Genomic DNA, 22,240 nt, shown 5'->3' with positions numbered 1-22,240 from the left:
AGTTTGTCATGACAATCAATACAAACAACAGCTGGAGGAATAGCTACCAAAAGTTTACAGCAGATACACTTAGCTTTGGTAGATTCAGCACTTGACAGCGATTTTCCTGTAGTATCTTCTGACTCAGATGCAACGTGAGACATCTTGCAATATGTAAGAGAAAAAACAACATATATATAAAGCAAAATTGATCAAATTCCTTAAATGACAGTTTCAGGAATGGGAAAAAAATGCCAAAGAACAAGCTTCTAGCAACCAGAAGCAAAAAAATGAGACTTAAATAATGTGGAGACAAAAGCGACGCCCATATTTTTTCGCGCCAAATAAAACGCCCACATTATTTAGCGCCTAAATGCTTTTTGGCGCCAAAAATGACGCCACATCCGGAACGCCGACACTTTTGGCGCAAAATAACGTCAAAAAATGACGCAACTTCCGGCGACACGTATGACGCCGGAAACGGAAATAGAATTTTCGCGCCAAAAAAGTCAGCGCCAAGAATGACGCAATAAAATGAAGCATTTTCAGCCCCCGCGAGCCTAACAGCCCACAGGGAAAAAGTCAAATTTTAAGGTAAGAAAAATGTTAAATTAAAATGCATTATCCCAAATATGAAACTGACTGTCTGAAAATAAGGAAAGTTGAACATTCTGAGTCAAGGCAAATAAATGTTTGAATACATATATTTAGAACTTTATAAACAAAGTGCCCAACCATAGCTTGGAGTGTCACAGAAAATAAGACTTACTTACCCCAGGACACTCATCTACATATAGCAGATAGCCAAACCAGTACTGAAACGAGAATCAGCAGAGGTAATGGTATATATAAGAGTATATCGTCGATCTGAAAAGGGAGGTAAGAGATGAATCTCTACGACCGATAACAGAGAACCTATGAAATAGATCCCGTAGAAGGAGATCACTGCATTCAAATAGGCAATACTCTCCTCACATCCCTCTGACATTCACTGCACGCTGAGAGGAAAACCGGGCTCCAACTTGCTGCGGAGCGCATATCAACGTAGAATCTAGCACAAACTTACTTCACCACCTCCATCGGAGGCAAAGTTTGTAAAACTGAATTGTGGGTGTGGTGAGGGTGTATTTATAGGCATTTTGAGGTTTGGGAAACTTTGCCCCTCCTGGTAGGAATGTATATCCCATACGTCACTAGCTCATGGACTCTTGCTAATTACATGAAAGAAAATGCAACTGTCATACACATTTTGTACAGATCTGCACTTGTTCACTCTACTATAATTAGAAATGAATGACACTGAATATCTTAATTACTGCTCTATTTAAGATAGAAGTGTAATTAACATAGAAGATGTAAGCTTCATTGCAATTTTCTTAAGCAGAATATTTCACAATTGTTTAATTACACTGAATGTAGCACTTACTCAAAAATTAAACACTAGTTAAACAGAATGTAAAATGTTTGTCAGAACTCATTTTAGATGGTGTCAAAGAGTGAAGCCAGCTTAAGTTAAGCCTATGTATTTTTTATTCTTTACCGCATCTTCGGATAGGCAGTTCAAGGTAATGACTATGACTGTAAATAATAATCATAATGGTGGCCAAGAATCAGATTATTAAAAAAAAAAAAAAAAAAATGAACAATCATTTTCAGTAGTAGTCCATACTTTCAAATGATTTTTCTGGAGAGCTGTTATATGTAAAAAAGTAGTGGTTTTTTTCCCCCCCGTTACATGATTTTTCAAACATAACTTCTCTACTGCGCATGGGCAAGAAACAGACTGCAGCTAGCGCATGTGTCACCTTTCACAAATGAAGGTAAAATTCTTTTTAAATGATGAATACATATTTCAATGATTTCTGTCAAGTATAAGCCACCACTTAGTGCTTTTTATTACAATGAAACATACTGTTTTATATCACTTTAATAGAACCAAATTGGAAATCACCAATAATATTCAAACAATAGAGAGAAAATTCAAGAAATATTATTTATTTATGAGGAAGTAGGTTACAGTAAAAGCAGTCATGCTGTTTCCTATACACATGTGGATATGTAGAAATCCTATAAAAGCTCTGATTATTATCGAAGTGCTTACTTCTCATTACCGCTATGTATTGTTTCCTCCTTGTGTTCCACATTTTTAGCTTTTCATTCTCCCTTACAGACTGTGCTAATAATCAATATATAAGTGACAGAACATGTAAAAGTTGCACTCAGCTCAACTTGTGCTAAAAACAAATAGCAGTCTAAATCAGTGCTTGACGAATATGTTCAAAAATTAGGAGCCAGTAAGAAAATTTAGGAGCCAGGCATATTTGTAGGAGCCAGACAGTTGGATTTGTATATAGATATATGGAGAATAACCCAAAAAGTTAGGAGCCAGGGGTAAAATTCTAGGAGCCAGTGGCTCCCAGGCTCCTGGGTTTGTCGAGCCCTGGTCTAAATGATAATCCAAGATGCTGGATTATACTTAAACTTGCAGTTCAGCCAACCAGAAGGCGACCGATTGTCCCAACGTGCATGTATGGTACACTGCAGGAGGCCTTCAAACTAAAGCCAGAATAAGCGCACTGTGTACAAACCATTGAGGCGAGCGCGCACTATGTGGCGATTGGTTACTTTGGCTAAACCGTTGGTGCCTCATAATAAAACATTGAGGATGGGGGGGGTCGACGACAGTATTATAAAAATATTAAGGGTAAATTAAAAGTACAATGTGGCATCCTTAATGATCATTGACACGGCTAGCACAAATTAATCTATTGAGTACAAATTTATTACAATGTTTACTGGCCTTTTAAATGGATATGAAACCCCCAAACAAAAAAATTATTTAATGATTCAGATAGAGCATACAATTTTAAAAGAACTTTATAATTTACTTCTATTATCAATTTTTCTTAGTATCTTTTGCTGAAAAGCAGGAATGTGTTCTTAGGAGCACGTTTCTGGAGCACTTTTTAGCAGCAGTTTTGCAAGAAAAATTATCCATTTGAAACCGCACTATTTCTGTAGTGCTACAGATACCTACCTAAGTATCTCTAATAAAAAACAAAACAAAAAAAATACCACAGGAACGAAGCAAATTTGATAAAAGTAATTTGCAAATTTTTATAAAATGTATACTCTGAATAACAAAACAACATTTTTGGGTTTCATATTCCTTTAGCCTAAATCAAAATGTAGATATATAGGTTGTTTTTATTTTTAAATGTTATGATCTCATTCTGTATTTCTATTCTTGTAAAAATTAATAACAAAAATTAACACAAAAAATGTGGCTTCAAAACAGACAACCAAGAATTGTAAGATGTAGCTGAAATTATTCACAGCGTTAAAAAAAAAAAAAAAAAATCTTAAGTAGATTTTACCTTGTGAGTAAAGAAGGATCTGCATCTCCAAAAGAACACAGGTGAAAAGCTGGACCAGATTTTCCAATCCAAGTAACTCAAATGCTTCTCGTAAAGGGTAATCAAATAAAGGTAGTTCATTAGGACCAGGTCTCTGACAAACAATGGGTTCATAGACACCATAAAATTTAAGTGATCTCCCAGGGGGAGGGAGAGGTACTTCATAGAGAACGTTGTGGATATAACTTTCCAAGGGTAAAGGTGGAGGTTGCTGGGATGTGACCGCTTTGTAAAGCTGCGTAAGAAACTTTTTACACCCTTGCATAAAGGGCAACGGTGTAATTAGGCAGATGCACTTTGAAACAAAAAGCGTGTCTCTGATGATATCATAAGAGTTATACCGCTGTAGCTTTGTCAAAGACGTAGCATCCCCTTCATCAACACTACTGGCTAAGGAGTCCATACTGCATGATGAGGAGGCGTTTACACTGTTACACTGCTCTGCGTTGTGCATATGATAGAGCGTCTGCATGGCAGTGCAAATCTGCTTGCTTGTAACTTCTTCGTAAAACGTGAGTACGAAGCCATATGTACGGGATCCATCTTCTCGTGTAATGATGAAAGAATGGAACTGAGGGTCTCTGTTGTCTGCTTGAGTTCTGAATGACAATCCTTTAGGCATGCAAAGCTGTTAAGGAGAAAAAAAATATATATATGTCAAAGCAAAGGGACTTTGAAATAATTCTAGCTTTGTCACAGACATAGCTGCATTTTTTAAACAAATAGCTTTTGTCTACATGTTTTTATATAAATTATAGATATGACAAATATATCCAAAGTTAAATTACTGTCAAATATCTAATATTGAATTCATGTAATGCATAAAAGAACAGTCTACTTGAAAAATGTTATTGTTCAAAAAAGGTAGATATAATACCTTTATTACCCATTCCCCAGTTTTGCATAACCAACACAGTTATAATAATATACTTTTAACCTCTGTAATTACCTTGTATCTAAGACTCTGTAGACTGCCCCCTTATCTCAGTTCTTTTGAGAGACTTGCATTTTAGCCATTTAGTGCTGACTCATAAATAACTCCACGAGAGTAAGCACAATGTTGTTATCTATATGGCACACATGTACTAGCGCTGCCTAACTGTGAAAAACTGTGAAAATGCACTGAGACAAGAGCAGCCTTCAAGGGCTTAAAAATCAGTTTATGCGCCTACCTAGGTTTAGCTTTTAGAGAACAAAGCAAATTTGAAGATAAAACTAAATTGGAAAGTTGTTTAAATTTGCATGCCCTATCTGAATCATGAGTTTAATTTTGACTTGACTGTCCCTTTAAAGTAGCTTGAGATTTAAAAGGGACAAGCAATTATTGAAGCTTGCAACTTTTCTAATTATCAGTGACAGAAAGTAATTACACACATGTAAACTGGTCATGATTGTGTCATGGTGTATAAAATGTTGTAAGTCCAAGTCTGCAATAAGCTGCTCCCACAATATATTGCTGTGCATTATAAAAACTGTAAAATATATCATATGTTCCTTCCAGAAGTTATTTTGTATTAGTACTGATATTAGACAGTGTAACCATGTAAATGCCAAACTAATATTTTATTTGTTGACGTCTTGCTCACTCTGTAAAAATTCAGATAAAATTATACATCTTGACGTTGCATGGGCTCTTTATAAATACAGTTATAGTAAAATAAATAAAATAAGATATAAATAAAATCTTTTGGTACAGACGGCTAGTTTACAAATGTGTTTACCAAGTTAGAGTACCACATTCTATAAAGCTGTGCTGCCGCAATAAGGATCACAAATTTGATTCCAGCTTGAATGTCTGGATCACTCTGGGTAACGCAAGTCAAAGGTCAAAAACAGAGAAGACCTCATTTCCATAGAACAATTAGGAGCATCTGTCAGGGTTGCCTTAGGGACTATAGCTTGTGAGGAATGAAATTTGGAAGATAGGTCAGTGAGCTGTCTGTCAAACCTCCGTTACTTCCAAAACACAGTTAATATTCTACTATGGACACTGCTCCCTGGGTGAAAATTCTGCCATCCAAGTAAGGAAATTTTCTTTTGCTCCTCATGTTATGTAAACTGAAGGAAGTGGCTGAATATTATGCTCTGCTCAAAGTATTTGCCTCTCTCATTGGAAAGATCGGCAATACAAACAATAGACTATGGCGCATTAGCTGTATTTACAGGGTACACAGACTTTAAACAACTTGCACTAACTTAAAAGGTTGCATCTTGCCCCCCCCCCCCACCATCGACACAGGTTATATTTAATAGGGCTGCCAAAATTTAATATAGCCATAAAAAAGTAAAAAAAATAAAAAAAAGTGTCTTCAAGGGTCTCAAACAACAAATGTGAGCATATGGAACATTTATTTGATACTACCATTAATTCCAGAATTTAATGATAAAATGTATATGGAGGGACACCTGACCCCACAAGAAAATTCAATAAGAATACAAAAACATAAAAAATTATTATGGCAGAATGTATCACGCAGATTTACTAGGAGCGGTTAAGTGCATTTGTAATTTGCATCCATCTTTAAAAACAAACTGCGTTTTTGGTCTATGGACAATAGCCCTTAGAGACTGATCACTGTAAGATGTATTACTTTATTAAACATTGCTTTTACAATACAGGCTATTCAAAAAAGACTGATCGCATAATCGTAGGCAATCGCTTCACATAAAAGTATGAGTAAAGATTCTGCACCATATTTATTTATTTTATCTATCCCTATGTTGAAATCTGGCAACCTTTTGGACCTCCTTATACAAAGCTAAACTCACCACCCATTGAGTAAAAATCTGTACCATAAGCTATACAAGGGAATTTGTCATTTTACTATATTAACTCCTTCCATAACGTGATATGGAATTGCTAAAATATGAAGCCTTGCCTTTTAATGTTCCTTTAATGGCAACTCATTAAAACGTTACAAGCTTTGTTTTTAAAGACAAGTCAACAAGTACATACCATATTCACAGCATCTTGATCAAACGGATTCCAGTCAACATTCTGAGGATAATGGGCAAGAACTTTTGACTTGAATGTTCTTCTCAGTGGACTCTGATCAAAGTTTTCACCTATGATCAATAGGAGAAAAAAACACAAAAAAACAACAGTGTATTATATGAATTCCACCCCAAGATAACGTAACATTACTTACTATTTGGCTAGTATGATTAGGATTTATTTCACCCACACCAAATTACTGTGATTAAGTTAAAAACCAAGAAAATGTGGAGCAATCATATCCAATTAAATTGATTAGAGCTTTGTCTTAGCGTTTAGATTATTCTATGTATATCTATAGTTCTTAAATCATTCTCTCCCTCCTAAAAATTGTGAGCAGACATCTATGTTTGACCCAACATTCAGCAACTGACTGTATGTTAAAGGGATACTAAAAACAAATTGTTTCTTTCATGATTCAGATACAGAATGCAATTTTAAGCAACTTTCTAATTTACTCCTATTAACAATTTTTCTTTGTTTTCTTGTTATCTTTATTTAAAAAGCAGGAATGTAAGGTTGGGAGACGGCCGATTTTAGGTTCAGCACCCTGGGTAGCCCTTGCCGATTGGTGGCTACATTTTGCATTAATCAGCAAATGCTACCCAGCTGCTGAATCAAAAATAGGTCTTAAGCTTAGATTCCGGCTTTTCAAATAAAGATAGCAAGAGAATGAAGAAAAAATGATAATAGGAGTAAAATTAGAAAGTTGCTTAAAATTGCCGCTCTATCTGAATCATTAAAGATAAAATATTGACAAGCCCAGAGAAATATCATCAAAAAGTTACTAATCTGGCAATAAAAAGTTATTACATAGCGTCATTTCTTACCTTCTTAGAGTATTTGACTGGTAGATTTATTTAGCACCGAATATTCATACGAGATAGAAAATGATGACAGTTAAGTCAAGATTAAACTTCCATGGTTCCCACAGAACATAAAAGTGTAAACAACTTTCCAATGAACTTCTATTAGCAAATTTGCATCATTCTTTTAGTATCCTTTGCTGAAGAGTAAACCTAGGTAGGATTATTGGAGCTCAGGAGTGTGCACCTGCCTCTAGTATTCTATGACAGCAATGTTTGTAACAATGTTATACATTCTTGCAAACAGTGCTGTCATGGAATCCTAGAGACACATGCACATTCCTTTGTGCCTATGAGCTACCTAGGTTTTAATTTTTAACAAAAGATATTAAGAAAATAAAGGACATTTGACAATAGAAGTAAATTTGAAGGTGGTTTAAAATTAAATGCTCAGTCTGAATCGTGAAAGAAAAATTTGGGATTAAGTTTTTTTTTTTGTTTTTTTTTTTAAATTTAATTTTGACTTTACTGTTTCTTTAAAGTGCAAGCGTAACTGTTCAACAGCACATTTAAAGGGATACATAAACCCAATTTTTTTTCTCCCATGATTCAGATAGAGCATGCAATTTTAATCAACTTTCTAATTTACTCCTATTATCAATTTTTTTTTCGTTCTCTTGCTATCTTTATTTGAAAAGCAGGAATCAAAGCTTAGGAGCCGGCCCGATTTTGTTTTAGGACCTGGGTAGCGCTTGCCGATTGGTGGCTAAATGTAGCCACCAATCAGTAATCGCTACCCAAGGTGCTGAATCTAAAATGGGCCGGCTTTAATGCTTAGATTCCTGCTTTTTTAAATAAAGATAGCAAGAGAACGAAGAAAAATTAATAGGAGTAAATTAGAAAGTCGCTTAAAACTGCATTATCTATCTGAATCATGAAAGATAACATTTGAGTTTAGTATCCCTTTAAGTAAAAACACAGGCACGCTTGGTGTCAATGGAAGTAAAATTATTGTTATTGTTATCTACAGGGATTTACATATCAGTCAAAAAAATCTCAATGACAAAGTAGTATTTGTATAAATAACAGGATTATTACTAAATCAGATGAAAGAATACAGAAGATATAAGCGCAACATGAATCAGTTTAGCAGTATAGGAACATGGCTTAACTAGATGACCTGCAATACAGTTGTTTACCTCATTAACAACTCAGTCTATATTGTTTATTATTTAAAGGGACAGTATACTATAAAATTGTTTTTCCCTTAATGTGTTTCCAATTTTTTTTTACCAGCTGCAGAGTATAAAATGTATGAGATTTGCTTTTTTAAGGCTTATTTGTGTATATGAATTAGCTGATTTGTGTTTTGAAGCCACAACCTAATAAAATGGGTTGAGATTGTAGTTATAATCAGATCTCATTACTTTATCACATTGTGTACATATACCTGCTTCTTTATCTTATATCTGTCCATAAACCAATCACCAATACTTGGAGAGAACAATGAAAAATTAACATTTTATTACTTCATCTCTTCTATAACCCACTGGGAGTGTAATTTCTTCTGCTGGCTGTGTTAATACAGCTTGGTCTCGTAGCCAAAAACATTCAAGATGGGTGGGGATACCACAGGCTAAATAAACTAATTTAAATGCCAATATAAGTTTAATGGAGCTACTTGTAAACAATTTAATACGTTCCAGCAAGTAAAGTGGATCATTGGGAATAAATTAAAGGGGAGAAAACTTTTGAGTAAACTGTCCCTTTAAGGTCTACAAATTAGGACCAATTTATTGTGGATGCACAAGCCCTATCATTGCTATTCGCAGATCTGAGACTACCCGGATATGTCACATACAAAACAGGACCTGCGTTATCCACTTTCACAAGTGACACTATAATATCCGAGGGCAGAGGCAGTAATCGTATGTAATAAAAAGGTTAAATCGAAATGTCAGATTAAGGTTATGTATCACCTACATGGATTGAGACAAATAGAACTCATTATTAGATTAAAATGATTAAACTATAAAATAGGTTTCCCATAATAAATATGTTATGGACATGTATAATGTATTTGTTAATTATAGGTAGATAATACAATGATACATGTAAAGGGACAGTAAAGTCAAAATTAAACATTCATGATTCAGATAGAGTATGCAATTTTAAACAACTATTTTACTTCTATTATCAAATTTGCTTAGTTCTTTTGGTATCCTTTGTTGAAGAGCAAGCCTAGGTAGGCGGATAGTAGCTTATGAGTGTGCACAGGTCTTTAGCAGTCTACGGCACCAGTGTTTGCACCTTTGTGTAACCCTGCAATATTGCCAACACTACTGCCAGATGCCTAAAGACGTGCACGCTCCTCACCTAAAACTACTCTTTAAAGTGTCAGTAAACCTAAAAAATAATGTTATATAATTCTGCACATAGTGCAGAATTATAAAACATTTTAGTGCTATTGTTATAAAACCTTTTTTTCCCATTTGAATTTTTTAAAAATATGTCCGTTTTCTCTGCTGAGCGGGTCTGTTTTTTTTACACAGCGCATCGGGCCAGTTTAAAAAATTCAAATGGAAAAAAAGGTTTTATAACGATAGCACTAAAATAATGCACTATGTGCAGAATTATATAACATTATTTTTTAGGTTTACTGTCCCTTTAACAATACCAAGACTAGGGTGGATACAATTATTTAAATAAAATGCTTTTTGAGGAAAAATCTATCTAAAGATAGCTTTCTGTTTAAGATTCATTATAATCCAAAGATTATTCATCCTGAAATAAGGATTAGTTTTTTAATAAATAAGCATGAGGCTGTATATTAATGGTTGTAATGTTTATTTTTTGTATTTATTTTTGGTAAATTAATTCCATTAACCCATTCACAATGTCATGCTCTTAGATGTTTCTGTAAGATTATTTTGGGCTTCTTTATCTAGAAGATAGAACCACAAAACCAAGAATGCGATGATTACAACCATAAACGTTAGGGTTGCACCGATACCGATACTACAAGTATCAGTATCTATGCCAAGTATTTGCATGAGTACTTGTACACGTGAAAATGCACCGATACTTAAACCGATACCTCCACTTCCTACCCATATGCTATCTTGTGGTGGTTTTTTCAAACTGCATGTCCCCATTTAATTTTAAGCTGGAGTGGAGGCTAAACTAAATTGTTTACTACTGTTCTGCCAATACAAATTGCTGTTATTTGTATTATTGTAGGAGAGATTACTTTACATCATTTAGACAAACCCCTGAAGTACTGGGCAGTTAATAAACTGAGATTTAAAAGCTCTGGCTAAAATGGCCCAAAAACAAATTATGCTTACATGATCATTTTCTTTTCTTCAGATGGAAAGAGTCCACATCTGCATTCATTACTTTTGAGAGATAAAAACCTGGCCACCAGGAGGAGGCAAAGACACCCCAACCAAAGGCTTAAATACTCCTCCCACTCCCCTCATCCCCCAGTCATTCTGCCGAGGAAAAAGGAACAGTATCAGGGTGAAAAGGTGCCAGAAGAATAAAAAATAGACGCCCCACATAAAAAAATACAGGTGGGGAGCTGTGGACTCTTTCCATCTGAAGAAAAGAAAATTATCAGGTAAGCATAATTTATGTTTTTCTTCATACATGGAAAGAGTCCACAGCTGCATTCCAAAACGGGAGGGTACATTCTGAGGGCACCAGGCCTGAAGCCACTATCCAACAAAACCCCACTTCGTCTTCAAGGAGACACCATCGCCCAGCGGTCGGCCCCCAACCACACACCCCCTTACTAGCAAAGGGAACACCAGCCCAAAAACTCCCAAAGGGACAGGGCAAGAAAAAAAATCAAGGAAATCGAAAGGACACCACAAAATTCCGTAAAGGGAGACCCCTAGAATGAGCCCAGCTCATAAAGACCCAAAGGGGTCTAAAACAAATAAGGGGAGGCAACGCCCAGACCAACATAACACAAGGTCTAGGACCGGGCATCCGAACAGCAATTTTTACTCTCAACATCGAGTGGAAGCCCCGAAACGACAACTGAAGACTTATCCTCAAGTCGTCAGCACTTAGAATACTGAAGTATTCAACACAAATTCGTGTAGCAGAATAACCCCGACACCTGCACACAAAAAAGCAGAAAAAAATTGCTTCAGCCATTCCACAGAGCTTGGGAACCCCCCGAAACTCCATAAGACAGTCGACAAGGCCGAAGACCCAGAAGAGACTAGCAAGGCCCATCACGACGCGGAGCAAGCAAGACTCCAGATAGAACAGAACAACCCAGAGAGCATGCCTCTCTCCAAACAGGTTAAACCCTCCCCAAAAGGGATATATTAATGTAATATCCAGGAAAACCTGAAGAATTAGAACACCCATGCCGAAGTCCAACGCTCCAAAGGAGCCAAGGCATCTCGAACCAAGGCAAAAGAGCCCATAGGCATTCGACTGCCACAGACGTCCGAAGCAAGGGAATACCACAAGGACAAGGTCACTCGATCAAAAGCTAGTCTCCACCTCACCATACGAGACAGAGGAGTACCTGAAACCAAGGATGCGGAGCTTCCCCAGATCCAGGAAAGATCCTAAACAGAGTCCAAAAGAACTCTCTATAAGGAAAATTCAGGTCCTCAAAGGAGACCCAACTCACATGGAGGAACGGACAAAATCCAAAGGGTTTTAAGAAGAGAGCAACCCTCTCCCAAAGGGAAAACCAGGGCCCCCTAAGAAGACCTAACCCAACAGGACAATTCCTAGAGCCTCCGAAAAGCCAAACCACCTTAAACCAGTGGTAAAGAGGCGCTAAACCCCCAATCCTTCCACTTGAGGAAGAATAATCTAGGTCCCGAGAGAATCAGAAGCAAAAGGAGTGATGCAGCGGAACGCCGCTGACCAAGTCAACCAACTTAAAGGCTCATAAGGACTGAAACTATCCTTCCCGCCTCACGGACCCACGAGTTCTCATTAGAATGCTTAGCTGAAACTTGTAAAATAAAAACAAGAAACAATAAAAGTAAGCACTCGGCGCCTCGACCGGACCAGCCAGGCAGAACAGGCGCCACATGTATGAACAGGCCATGAGACAGAAAATCTGAACCCAAGCAAGACCAGCCTGCAACAGGGCCATAACTGTCAAGCTGTCTAAATCCTCCCTCAGAGGTGAAGAGAATAACAGACAAACATAGGACTAACAGGTCCCTTAACAACTTCCGCAGAAGTAAACAGCGAGAATTGATCCCAGCGATAGTTACCAAAGGAAACATAACTAAAATAAAAGTCATCCTAACCGGATAAAAGAAAATATAAGGCAGCCCGTAGGCAAACGCCTAAGAGGAAACAGGTATACCCGCAGGACCAGCCAAACGGAACCCTGATCTTCCAACAAAACTGGGAAAGATCTCAACAACCGACAATCAGGAGATTCCGCCATCCCCAAATGTCTAATGAGGTGAACCATTCAAAGCAGAATACTGCGGATTCCCGTATAAGTTAAGGATAGGATCCTTGAATAACTCAAAAACGTGACTGAGTAAAACGCGAAGGCACGCTATTCTGTAACGAAAGGCACAACACTCAGGGACAGCTACACCCGCAGGGAACTCAGGGAACTAGCACAAGCACAAACGCAAATAAACGTCTGGGCTTTGCAGATGCATAATCGCCAAAAATAGCGAAAACGAGCTCCAACGAGGCGGATGGCTCAGCGGACCCTTGATTCCCTGAGCCCGAGGAACAAGGTGCTCTAATAAGGCATATCTAACATAACTGATTGACCTGTGTCAACAGGGCCAATTCGCATTCTTCACAAGTTGAAGAATCTGAAATTTGAACAGTCTCAGCATCAGAATCCTCCATAACTGGACAGAGAATATAATAATATGGACTAAAGAAAAATCTAAAACGGCACCCGACACCCACAATGGCTAGGGCACTCACCACCTCCTAGAACCAGACACTAGCAGACCCAAAATTTTCAGTCGCCACATGGTCAGGAATGCAGAAATGGAAGACCACAACATAAACACGTCCAGTCACAAGGTGAACCGTACAGTCACTTCCAAAGGCCACTATGTTCTAAGCCAAGAGCCCAGTTAACACTACACAAGCAGATTGAATCACATAAACATGATTAAAAAAAACCCTGTTCAATTATTCTCCCTCGGGAGATATTAACCCTCGATTCCAAGAACCAAAAGGAGCCTCACTGAGGCCCTATTTTTATACTTAATAAGTCCCGCAGGATAGTACCTTACAGTAAACAAATAAGATACAGTACATTCTGATGCAGTAACATGAAACGATCTTACCGGAATCTACGCCGTGGAACAGGAACACGGCCCTTCAAGTGTGACGAACAGTAGCAGCGCCTCCGCCATGGACTTAAGAGAAAAAAAGCAGGCAGCGAAGTTAGACAATGCCAATTGCTTGTGGAGCTGTTAATGAGAGTCGGGATGGTTTCGCAGAAAGACTCTCCCTGCATCTCCAGACTCTAACTTTCATCCAGGCTCTCACTGAGAGGCTGACAGGATTACTTAAAACTCCCGTCCCAAGTCGAAGAGTACTACCCTCCATAAGAGGCAAAACAAACTTCTGACCCTTCTCTGCCAACCTCCTGGGACGAAAGGCAAAGAATGACTGGGGGATGAGGGGAGTGGGAGGAGTATTTAAGCCTTTGGCTGGGGTGTCTTTGCCTCCTCCTGGTGGCCAGGTTCTTATTTCCCAAAAGTAATGAATGCACCTGTGGACTCTTTACATTTATGAAGAAAAATATCTTTCTGCCCCATGCAGTAGTGTGGAAAGTGAAAGACTGTTCAACTTACAGTCGAACCTTCTTACTGATAGCAAAAACAGACTTATAGCTGAACATGCAGAGATGCTTCTGTTCTGTTCCTTAAAAAGAACTTGCCACTAACTTTTGAAAAATTATTCTAATTGCTAGATTGCCTTTTTACTGCTAGTTCTAATCTTGCACAATTATGTTCAAAACATACTGTACTCTGATGAACATCTATAGCCAGGGCTGGACTGGGAATAAAAAGCAACCCTGGAAAAATATGAAGACCAGCCCTATTTTCCGTTGAGTCGGTAGAATGCACATGTCCCATTTTTCTCAAAGGGGTTTACTGGGACACTCCTTACAATATTTTTTCATAATTAAATATTACTTTGTATTAAATACAAATGTCAGATTGATGTTATATAACAGCCCTACAACCCAATTGCATTACCCGTTTAAATTGTAGCTTTCCAGCCCCAGATGCTGCAGCACACCAGGAAATCTCCTGGTATCCTGGTAAGCCAATCCGACCCTGTCCTTAGCTTATATAATTGCAGGGAGAGTACTCATAGGAAAAATTTAATTCATTCCAATGAACACTCATCCTGAAATTATAAGACTAGATTTAGATTATATTTGATTGGTAAGCTTTACTAATGCTCTGTTCACATTTCCAACTCCATAGACTTTAATGGAGTAGGACATGTAATGAGAGCATTGGTAAAGCTTACCAGTCAAATGTAATCTAGCCCATAGTGTTGTTCCCCATGATTAAACAGTGCACTGTTCTATTTTTTACTGTATTGCACTTTTGGTTGGTTGTGATTTTATATTTGTTACTTATTGTTGTTATTAATATATTTTATTGTAATATTTTTTTATTTATAAACATGTTCTGTGAACTGTGTGACCAATAAAACAATGTTTTTTAGTTACAGTCCTTTATATTTATAAAGGAGGACTCTTAAATATTTAGTCTGTATTGTGCTTGAGAAACTGTCACATGATAAAAAAAAAGTATTGGTAATTGGTATCGGCGAGTATTTGAAAACAAGTATCGGTATTTGTACTCAGTCTTAAAAAAATGGTATCGGTGCAACCCTAATAAATTTGTGTCTGCAGAAATAACATGCCTCTTCTTCACAGCAAAAAGTTTAAAAATAAACATACAAAGTTGAGAAATAAATCAGATAGAGCATAAAACTTAAAACAACCTTCCAGTTTACTTCTTATATCAGATTTGTTCATTCTCTTGGTATAAATTTGTTGAAGAACCAGTAATGCAATATTGGGGGTTACCAGAACACATTGGACGAGCCAGTGACAAGAGACATATATGTGCAGCCACCAATCAGCAGTTAACTTCCAGTAGTATATTGGTGCTCCTGAGCATACCTAGGTATACTTTTCAACAAAGGCTAACAGGAGAATGAAGCAATTTAGATAAGAGACATTGGAAAGTTGTTTAATACTGCATGTTCTATCTCAATCATGAAAGTTTAATTTCGACTTTACTGTCCCTATTATGCTATTGTTCCCTGCAATTCTATGTACACAGAATCAACCCCTTTCTAAGTTTCAAGAAGCTCAGTAAATCGAAGATTGTTTAGAGTGGGATAGATCTGCACAAGGACCTAATTGTGAGGAGGGAGGGGCAAGCATTAAAAATGAAAGTGAAACTTATAATGGTGTTTAAATAAACAATTTAATGGTCTTCATTTAGGTTATTATTTCTCACCTTTCAATAAAAGTACAGCTGAAAAGTTGATCAGATATGAATTATTAACCTATTAAACTGGCGATGGTTCACCTCTTAATAATTTTATAATTATCTATATATTTCTAATGGTATATAACTAAATCAGTAATTTTCTGATATAACTGGAAAAAATAATCTGAAAAGTTTTTCTAAAAATGAACCAGTTAGGATTTAAATTGAGGCTTAATGACTAGTGATTTAAATTGTGATTAAACTCTATTTTAAATCAAATCAATCCTGAAAAATAAAATTAAATTGGAAAGTTGTTTAAAAATTCATGCTCTTTCCAGTCATATTCCTTAAAGGGACCAAAAAATGCAAAACAGAATGAATCTCTAGCTAGCTCCCAGTGGGGCAATACTTCACCTGAGCCTGCCTAAATAAAGGACACCAAGAGAACAAAGTACATTTGATAATAGAAGTAAAATGACAAATATCAAATACTGAATGCTCTATCTTAATCATGAAATGTTAAGTTTTGACATTTACGTCCCTTTACTTCTTTGTCCTTGTCAATCTTTTTCATGTTTACAATAGGCGGATAAAAAGATGGTGTTATAAACACTATTATTTAACACATACAATTTATATAGATGGAAAGAATGGGCTTTAGTCCACCGAGCATGTGCAATTATATCACGGGGCATATTCGCTAATAACGTATCATGGTCATGTGATATCACACTCCACCCGTGCGTAAGTTCTGCTGTCAGCAGCGGTTGTACCAAGTGCATTAATAAAGCACTGGTGGCTGCCTCAGTTGCAATGGAAGACAAACATTATGGTAGAACATATTAGACCGACAGTTTAAATGTGGTTGTAAAAGCAACATTAACACTTTTTTGCTCTAGCTGCTCCATGGAAAGCATTTTCTGTGATTCACAGCTTCTGAAGGAACCAAGCACACTGGGGCTGTGTAGTATGTATTAGAATGATAGACCAAGTGTGCATTTTTGTAAAAATTAAATTGGAACATTTGACGATCTGGCCATTCCTGGGATATTACAAATGTATTATACACACGCACACATTATATAACACAATAACAGATGGATTTGTATTTCACAGCTGCAAGGCCTCGAAAGAACCAAGCTATACTTCAGGTGTGACTGGTGGTGGCCGGTTCTATTGGGCAGCACCCATGGATGTCTTCAGGAATCTAAACGAGGAAACCAGGGATTCCTTTTAAAGAACCATTGACTCCCTGGTGCTTGGGTTTGTTGAGCCCTGGTTTAAAGGGGCATTAAATAAGATTGGTAATCTATTTATGGCCAGAGTAGAGGACATAAGATATGACAATAGGCTCTTAAACCCAGGGAAACGCTGGATACAACATGGTAGCATGGCGCTTATTATATAAACCCACACTTCATGAGAACAAAAAATAATGCACCCAATTATCTCAGAAAAAAATAATCCAAGTATAAACACTTTATAATGTATAATATTCAGTAGTAAGGAACTCATTAGCAACTTGTCAAGACAAAAGAAAACATCCTATTGGTGAATGGCGTCATTTAACGCTGAAGAATCAATACATCATTGACTTTCATTCATTACATATATAGTAGTTGTACATACGATTTCCAGAAAAAATGTGATGAATGGCTGCCAATCAACTGCAGACACTGCATATCCTTAACCCAATTATTTGCATTAAAGTGAGAGAAAGTCGGAGCAAAACATCTTGGGGTTTTCAGCACATTTTAAGTTGGTGGAAACATCAGTCAGCTGCACAAATGTTTTACTGAATCATAACAAAGTGAAAGGGCTTAACTTAGGATTTGGTTTGACCCAACATTTTTCAAATTCCACTGAGGTCAAGTATGAAGTGCACTGTAAGGCAATATGCAAAATAACTGTAAATAATGGAACTTTATAGTCAAGGAGAAGATGAATACAACTCTCTCTCTAAATATATATATCTATATATATCTATATATCTATATATCTATCTATATATCTATATATCTATATAGTATCAAAATCTCTCTCTCTCGATGTCTAAATGTATCTATACCTCTCTCTTATGTTAATTTGGCTTTTTTCGTAGTCAGATTTATTCTTGTGAAAGTGCTACACACTAAAGATCTGGATTTGCAGTGTGTGTTGCACTTTTCACAAAAAGAAATAAAAAAAGCCAAATTCCCGAGCGGCCATCTTCTTCTGCATTCAGCAGTGAACAAAACCGCCAAATGCAAAAAGCCTTTTTCCTATCTTAGCCTTTAAGTGGACTAGTAACTTTTCCCCTCTGGACTAGTAGCTTTTTTCACATGACTGGTAAATAACTTATTTATATATAAAATCATATCTCAAGCCATACTTTACAATTGTTGCCTTAAGACTTAAGCAAGATGTTTAGCTCCTTTTCTTCAAAAAACAAAAAGGTGTAAGAAATAGGCACAAGCACACCAGGAAAGCTTTGGGGGGTGGGGGGGGGGGGTTGGATACGGGCAAGCAAACTAGAGAGATAGTGAAAGTTGATTAAATAGTGAATTTCAAAAGGCTGCGAGATTGGTGAAGTGCAAGAGGGTTTCTAGGGCACAGCCTGTTACCTGACGAATTAGGATCAGACTCTTGGCTCCTGCAATGACGATCCGCTTCTAACCACTGGTATAAAACTACATAGTGTAACAAAAACAAAAAGGATGTATGAACAGGCACAATGAATGGAAAGCAAATGAAAACATTACATGGTTAGTAACGAGCATGAATACATAAATATGCAATCTCAAATCTGTGGTGCACGTAATGATCAATAATCAGCAGAGCTTTTATTTAGTACAATGCCCTCTTCAGCTGAAAAGGCAGAAATAAAACTGTACTGGAATACACGACTCATTTCCTCTATTTCACAATTCTTTGATTACTTCCATGAGTAAAATCAAACTCTGTCAAATAAAAAGTTACAAACTCACTTTCAGTTTGCAATATACATGTTACCCCTTTTCATGTCATTTAGCTCTGAACATTTGATTTTCTGATTTTTAGAATCGACAAAAGAACTTTATACTAGGCATGCGTATTCAGAGGTTTTGATTCCTTTAAATGCGGAAGAAGGTGACAGCTTGAAGCATTTGGCACTTTTCAGAGACTAATTTCTTCTTGTAAAAGCGCAAAACAATAAGATCTGTGCAAATCCAGATCTTAGAGTGCTGCACTTTCACACGTAGAAATCCGAACGCCGCACGGGCCCGCCTTCTTCCACATTCAAAGGCATCCGTATACTAAGAATGCACATTCCAGCTTTATACCAACGATGACCATGGCAAGCCTTGTCAGCTGCAGACAAGTCCAGATTGGGTCCTCCAAATGAAGCAAGTAGTGGGTGGAGTTTGGCTACTGAAAAAACAACTGCAGCAAACAAGCTATTAGTTTTAAAAAGGTTTAGATTTGACTGACATGTTATTCTTTAGCAAGACAACAGAAATGTCTTGCAATTACAAGGTGTTTGTTGCACATCACAGGTTAATACACTAAATATCGGCTGGGACCCATACACTGTCATACAATGTTCTAATTGATTATTCGTAAGCATTACCAGAGTTCATCATATTAGCTATAGCACTAGAGACGAGGAGATGTCTGAAACGAGATGGTGCAGATAGGTTGAGAGATATTGTAGAGAGTTTGCTATGCAGAACCAAAGAGAATTGTATGCAGAGAAAACAGCAGAGAGCTTTGTTAACTGTACAATGTGTTCTACAAATTCTTCACACTATTGTCCATCATGACTAAATGTACACCCACATATGCGTCCAGCACACAGAACACCAATAAACTGTGATGCTATCACCCTACTATACCAACATCATAACGAAGTTAAAGGGACATTGTACACTAGATTTGTCTTTGCATAAATGTTTTGTAGGGGATCCATTTATAGTTTTATAGATGATTCATTTATAAAGCCCATCTGGGAGTGTTTTTTTAACAATGTGTAGTTTTGCTTATATTTAATAACATTGTGCTGATTTTCAGACTCCTAACCAAGCCCCATAGTATCAGATGTAGACTCAAGTCTACAGATTCCTGTTTGCTCAATCTGTCTTTTCATATGCGGGGGAGTCTGCCCTTCCTGCTTTCTCAGCCCCTTTACCTGGATGTCCCAGCCTTACCTCAACAGGGCTAAACTGCTAATAAGTGTTTAAAAGGTTTTATACTGGATGTTTAGATGAGTATCTGTGCATATTCTTCTTTATAGTAGTGTCCATTACATGCAGTTATATGAAATTGGTGTATATGGTCCCTATAATATAATAAAGCAAAGCAAAAAGTCATTTAAAATAATCATTTTCATAAAAAAACATGGCAAGCAGGACTTGTGCTACTTTATCAGATTAATATTATACAAGGCTGGAATTACATCCATAATTCTGCGCATGAGAAGGGAATGGGGGCTTTTGAATGTATCCTGTCCAGCTTCTTGCTGGAACTGTAAATAGAATACTCTCTCTTGACACATAGCACCTTTTTGTAATTGATACAATAATAGATTAATATTAAGTGAAGACTTACATGATCAGAACAATCCTACAATGTACATATAAGTAGTGCCATTGTTCCTCTAATGTACTGGCATTGCATCTATATCCACATTACAGAAAGAGAATTCTATTTTACACAATTTCCTACTTCTGTTATCAAATTCACTTCATTATCTTTTCATCCTTGAATGGGCAGCATAGCACAAACTGCACTTTTGAGAATTAGGTGAAAGAATTGGGTAAGCCAATGGCAAAAGGAATATATGTGCAGCCACCAATCAGCAGCTAGCTCCCAGAAGTACCTTGCTGCTTCTGAGTCTACCTCAACAAAGGATACCAACAGAACAAAGTAAATTAAATAGGAAGGTTGTTTAAAATTGTATCTTCTATCTGAATCATAAAAGTTTTATTTTAACTCTACTGTCCCTTTAAATTGCAGGCATAACAAAGACAAACAAAGGAAACTGGATATTCAGCTCTCCATGGTCACAATGTAAGTAGCAAAACTAGCTATTATACACTAAACATTAACCACAGATGGGGTAAGAGTTAAAATACATTTCACACTAATATCCAACTTAAAGGGACATTAAATACAGAAGAAGAATTGTATAATCCACAAATGCACAACAAATAGCACGTACTCTAAATTTTAAATGATCAGTAGATTGTTTGATACATTTTAAAAAGATTGCTTAAAGGGACAGTCTAGTCCAAAATAAACTTTCTTGATTCAGATAGAGAACATCATTTTTAACAATTTTCCAATTTACTTTTAGCACCAATTTGGCTTTGTTCTCTTGGTATCCTCAGTTGAAAGCTAAACCTAGGAGGTTTATATACTATGTTCTAAGCCCTTGAAGGCCGCCTCTTCTTTCAGGGCATTTTGACAGTTTTTCACCACTAGAGGGTGTTAGTTCATGTGTGTCATTTAGATAACACTGTGCTCACGCGCGTGGAGTTCAAATGAGCCAGCTCTGATTGGCCAAAATGGATGTCTGTCAAAAGAACTGAAATAAGGGGGCAGTTTGCAGATACAATGTAATCACTTAGGTAAAAAACATCATTTATGCTTACCTGATAAATTTATTTCTCTTGTAGTGTAGTCAGTCCACGGGTCATCCATTACTTATGGGATATATTCTCCTTCCCAACAGGAAGTTGCAAGAGGATCACCCAAGCAGAGCTGCTATATAGCTCCTCCCCTCACATGTCATATCCAGTCATTCGACCGAAACAAGACGAGAAAGGAGAAACTATAGGGTGCAGTGGTGACTGGAGTTTTAATTAAAATTTAGATCTGCCTTAAAAGACAGGGCTGCTGTGGACTGACTACACTCCAAGAGAAATAAATTTATTGGGTAAGCATAAATTATGTTTTCTCTTGTTAAGTGTAGTCAGTCCACGGGTCATCCATTACTTATGGGATACCAATACCAAAGCTAAAGTACACGGATGATGGGAGGGACAAGGCAGGAACACTTAAACAGAAGGAACCACTGCCTGTAGAACCTTTCTCCCAAAAACAGCCTCCGAAGAAGCAAAAGTGTCAAATTTGTAAAATTTTGAAAAGGTATGAAGTGAAGACCAAGTTGCAGCCTTGCAAATCTGTTCAACAGAGGCCTCATTCTTAAAGGCCCAGGTGGAAGCCACAGCTCTAGTGGAATGAGCTGTAATTCTTTCAGGGGGCTGCTGTCCAGCAGTCTCATAGGCTAAACGTATTATGCTACGGAGCCAAAAAGAGAGAGAGGTGGCCGAAGCCTTTTGGCCTCTCCTCTGTCCAGAATAAACGACAAACAGAGAAGAAGTTTGCCGAAAATCCTTAGTTGCCTGTAAATAGAACTTCAAGGCACGGACTACGTCCAGATTATGCAAAAGACGTTCCTTCTTTGAAGAAGGATTAGGACATAATGATGGAACAACAATCTCTTGATTGATATTCCTGTTAGAAACTACCTTAGGTAAAAACCCAGGATTAGTACGCAGAACTACCTTGTCTGAATGAAAAATCAGA

At 37.1% G+C, this 22,240-nt stretch overlaps 1 protein-coding gene across 3 annotated transcripts in view; it reads right to left on the bottom strand.

Annotated features, from left to right (window-relative positions):
* The window catches only part of DENND5B (DENN domain containing 5B), a 254,424-nt gene that overhangs the window by 188,870 nt on the left and 43,314 nt on the right, over positions 1-22,240 (bottom strand). For 2 of the 3 annotated variants that reach the window (XM_053719025.1, XM_053719026.1), the window contains exons 2-4: positions 18,295-18,360; positions 6,352-6,461; positions 3,357-4,023 (exon numbers count right to left, since the gene is read on the bottom strand). In XM_053719025.1, coding sequence (XP_053575000.1) covers positions 3,357-4,023; positions 6,352-6,461; positions 18,295-18,360 — 843 coding nt within the window. The remainder of the gene's footprint in view (positions 1-3,356; positions 4,024-6,351; positions 6,462-18,294; positions 18,361-22,240) is intronic. The other variant, XM_053719027.1, reaches the window with a different exon arrangement.

The sequence above is a fragment of the Bombina bombina genome, chromosome 6 (assembly GCF_027579735.1).
Source record: "Bombina bombina isolate aBomBom1 chromosome 6, aBomBom1.pri, whole genome shotgun sequence".
In the NCBI taxonomy this organism is placed as follows: Eukaryota; Metazoa; Chordata; class Amphibia; order Anura; family Bombinatoridae; genus Bombina; species Bombina bombina.
This window is presented reverse-complemented; position numbering and strand designations above follow the sequence as displayed.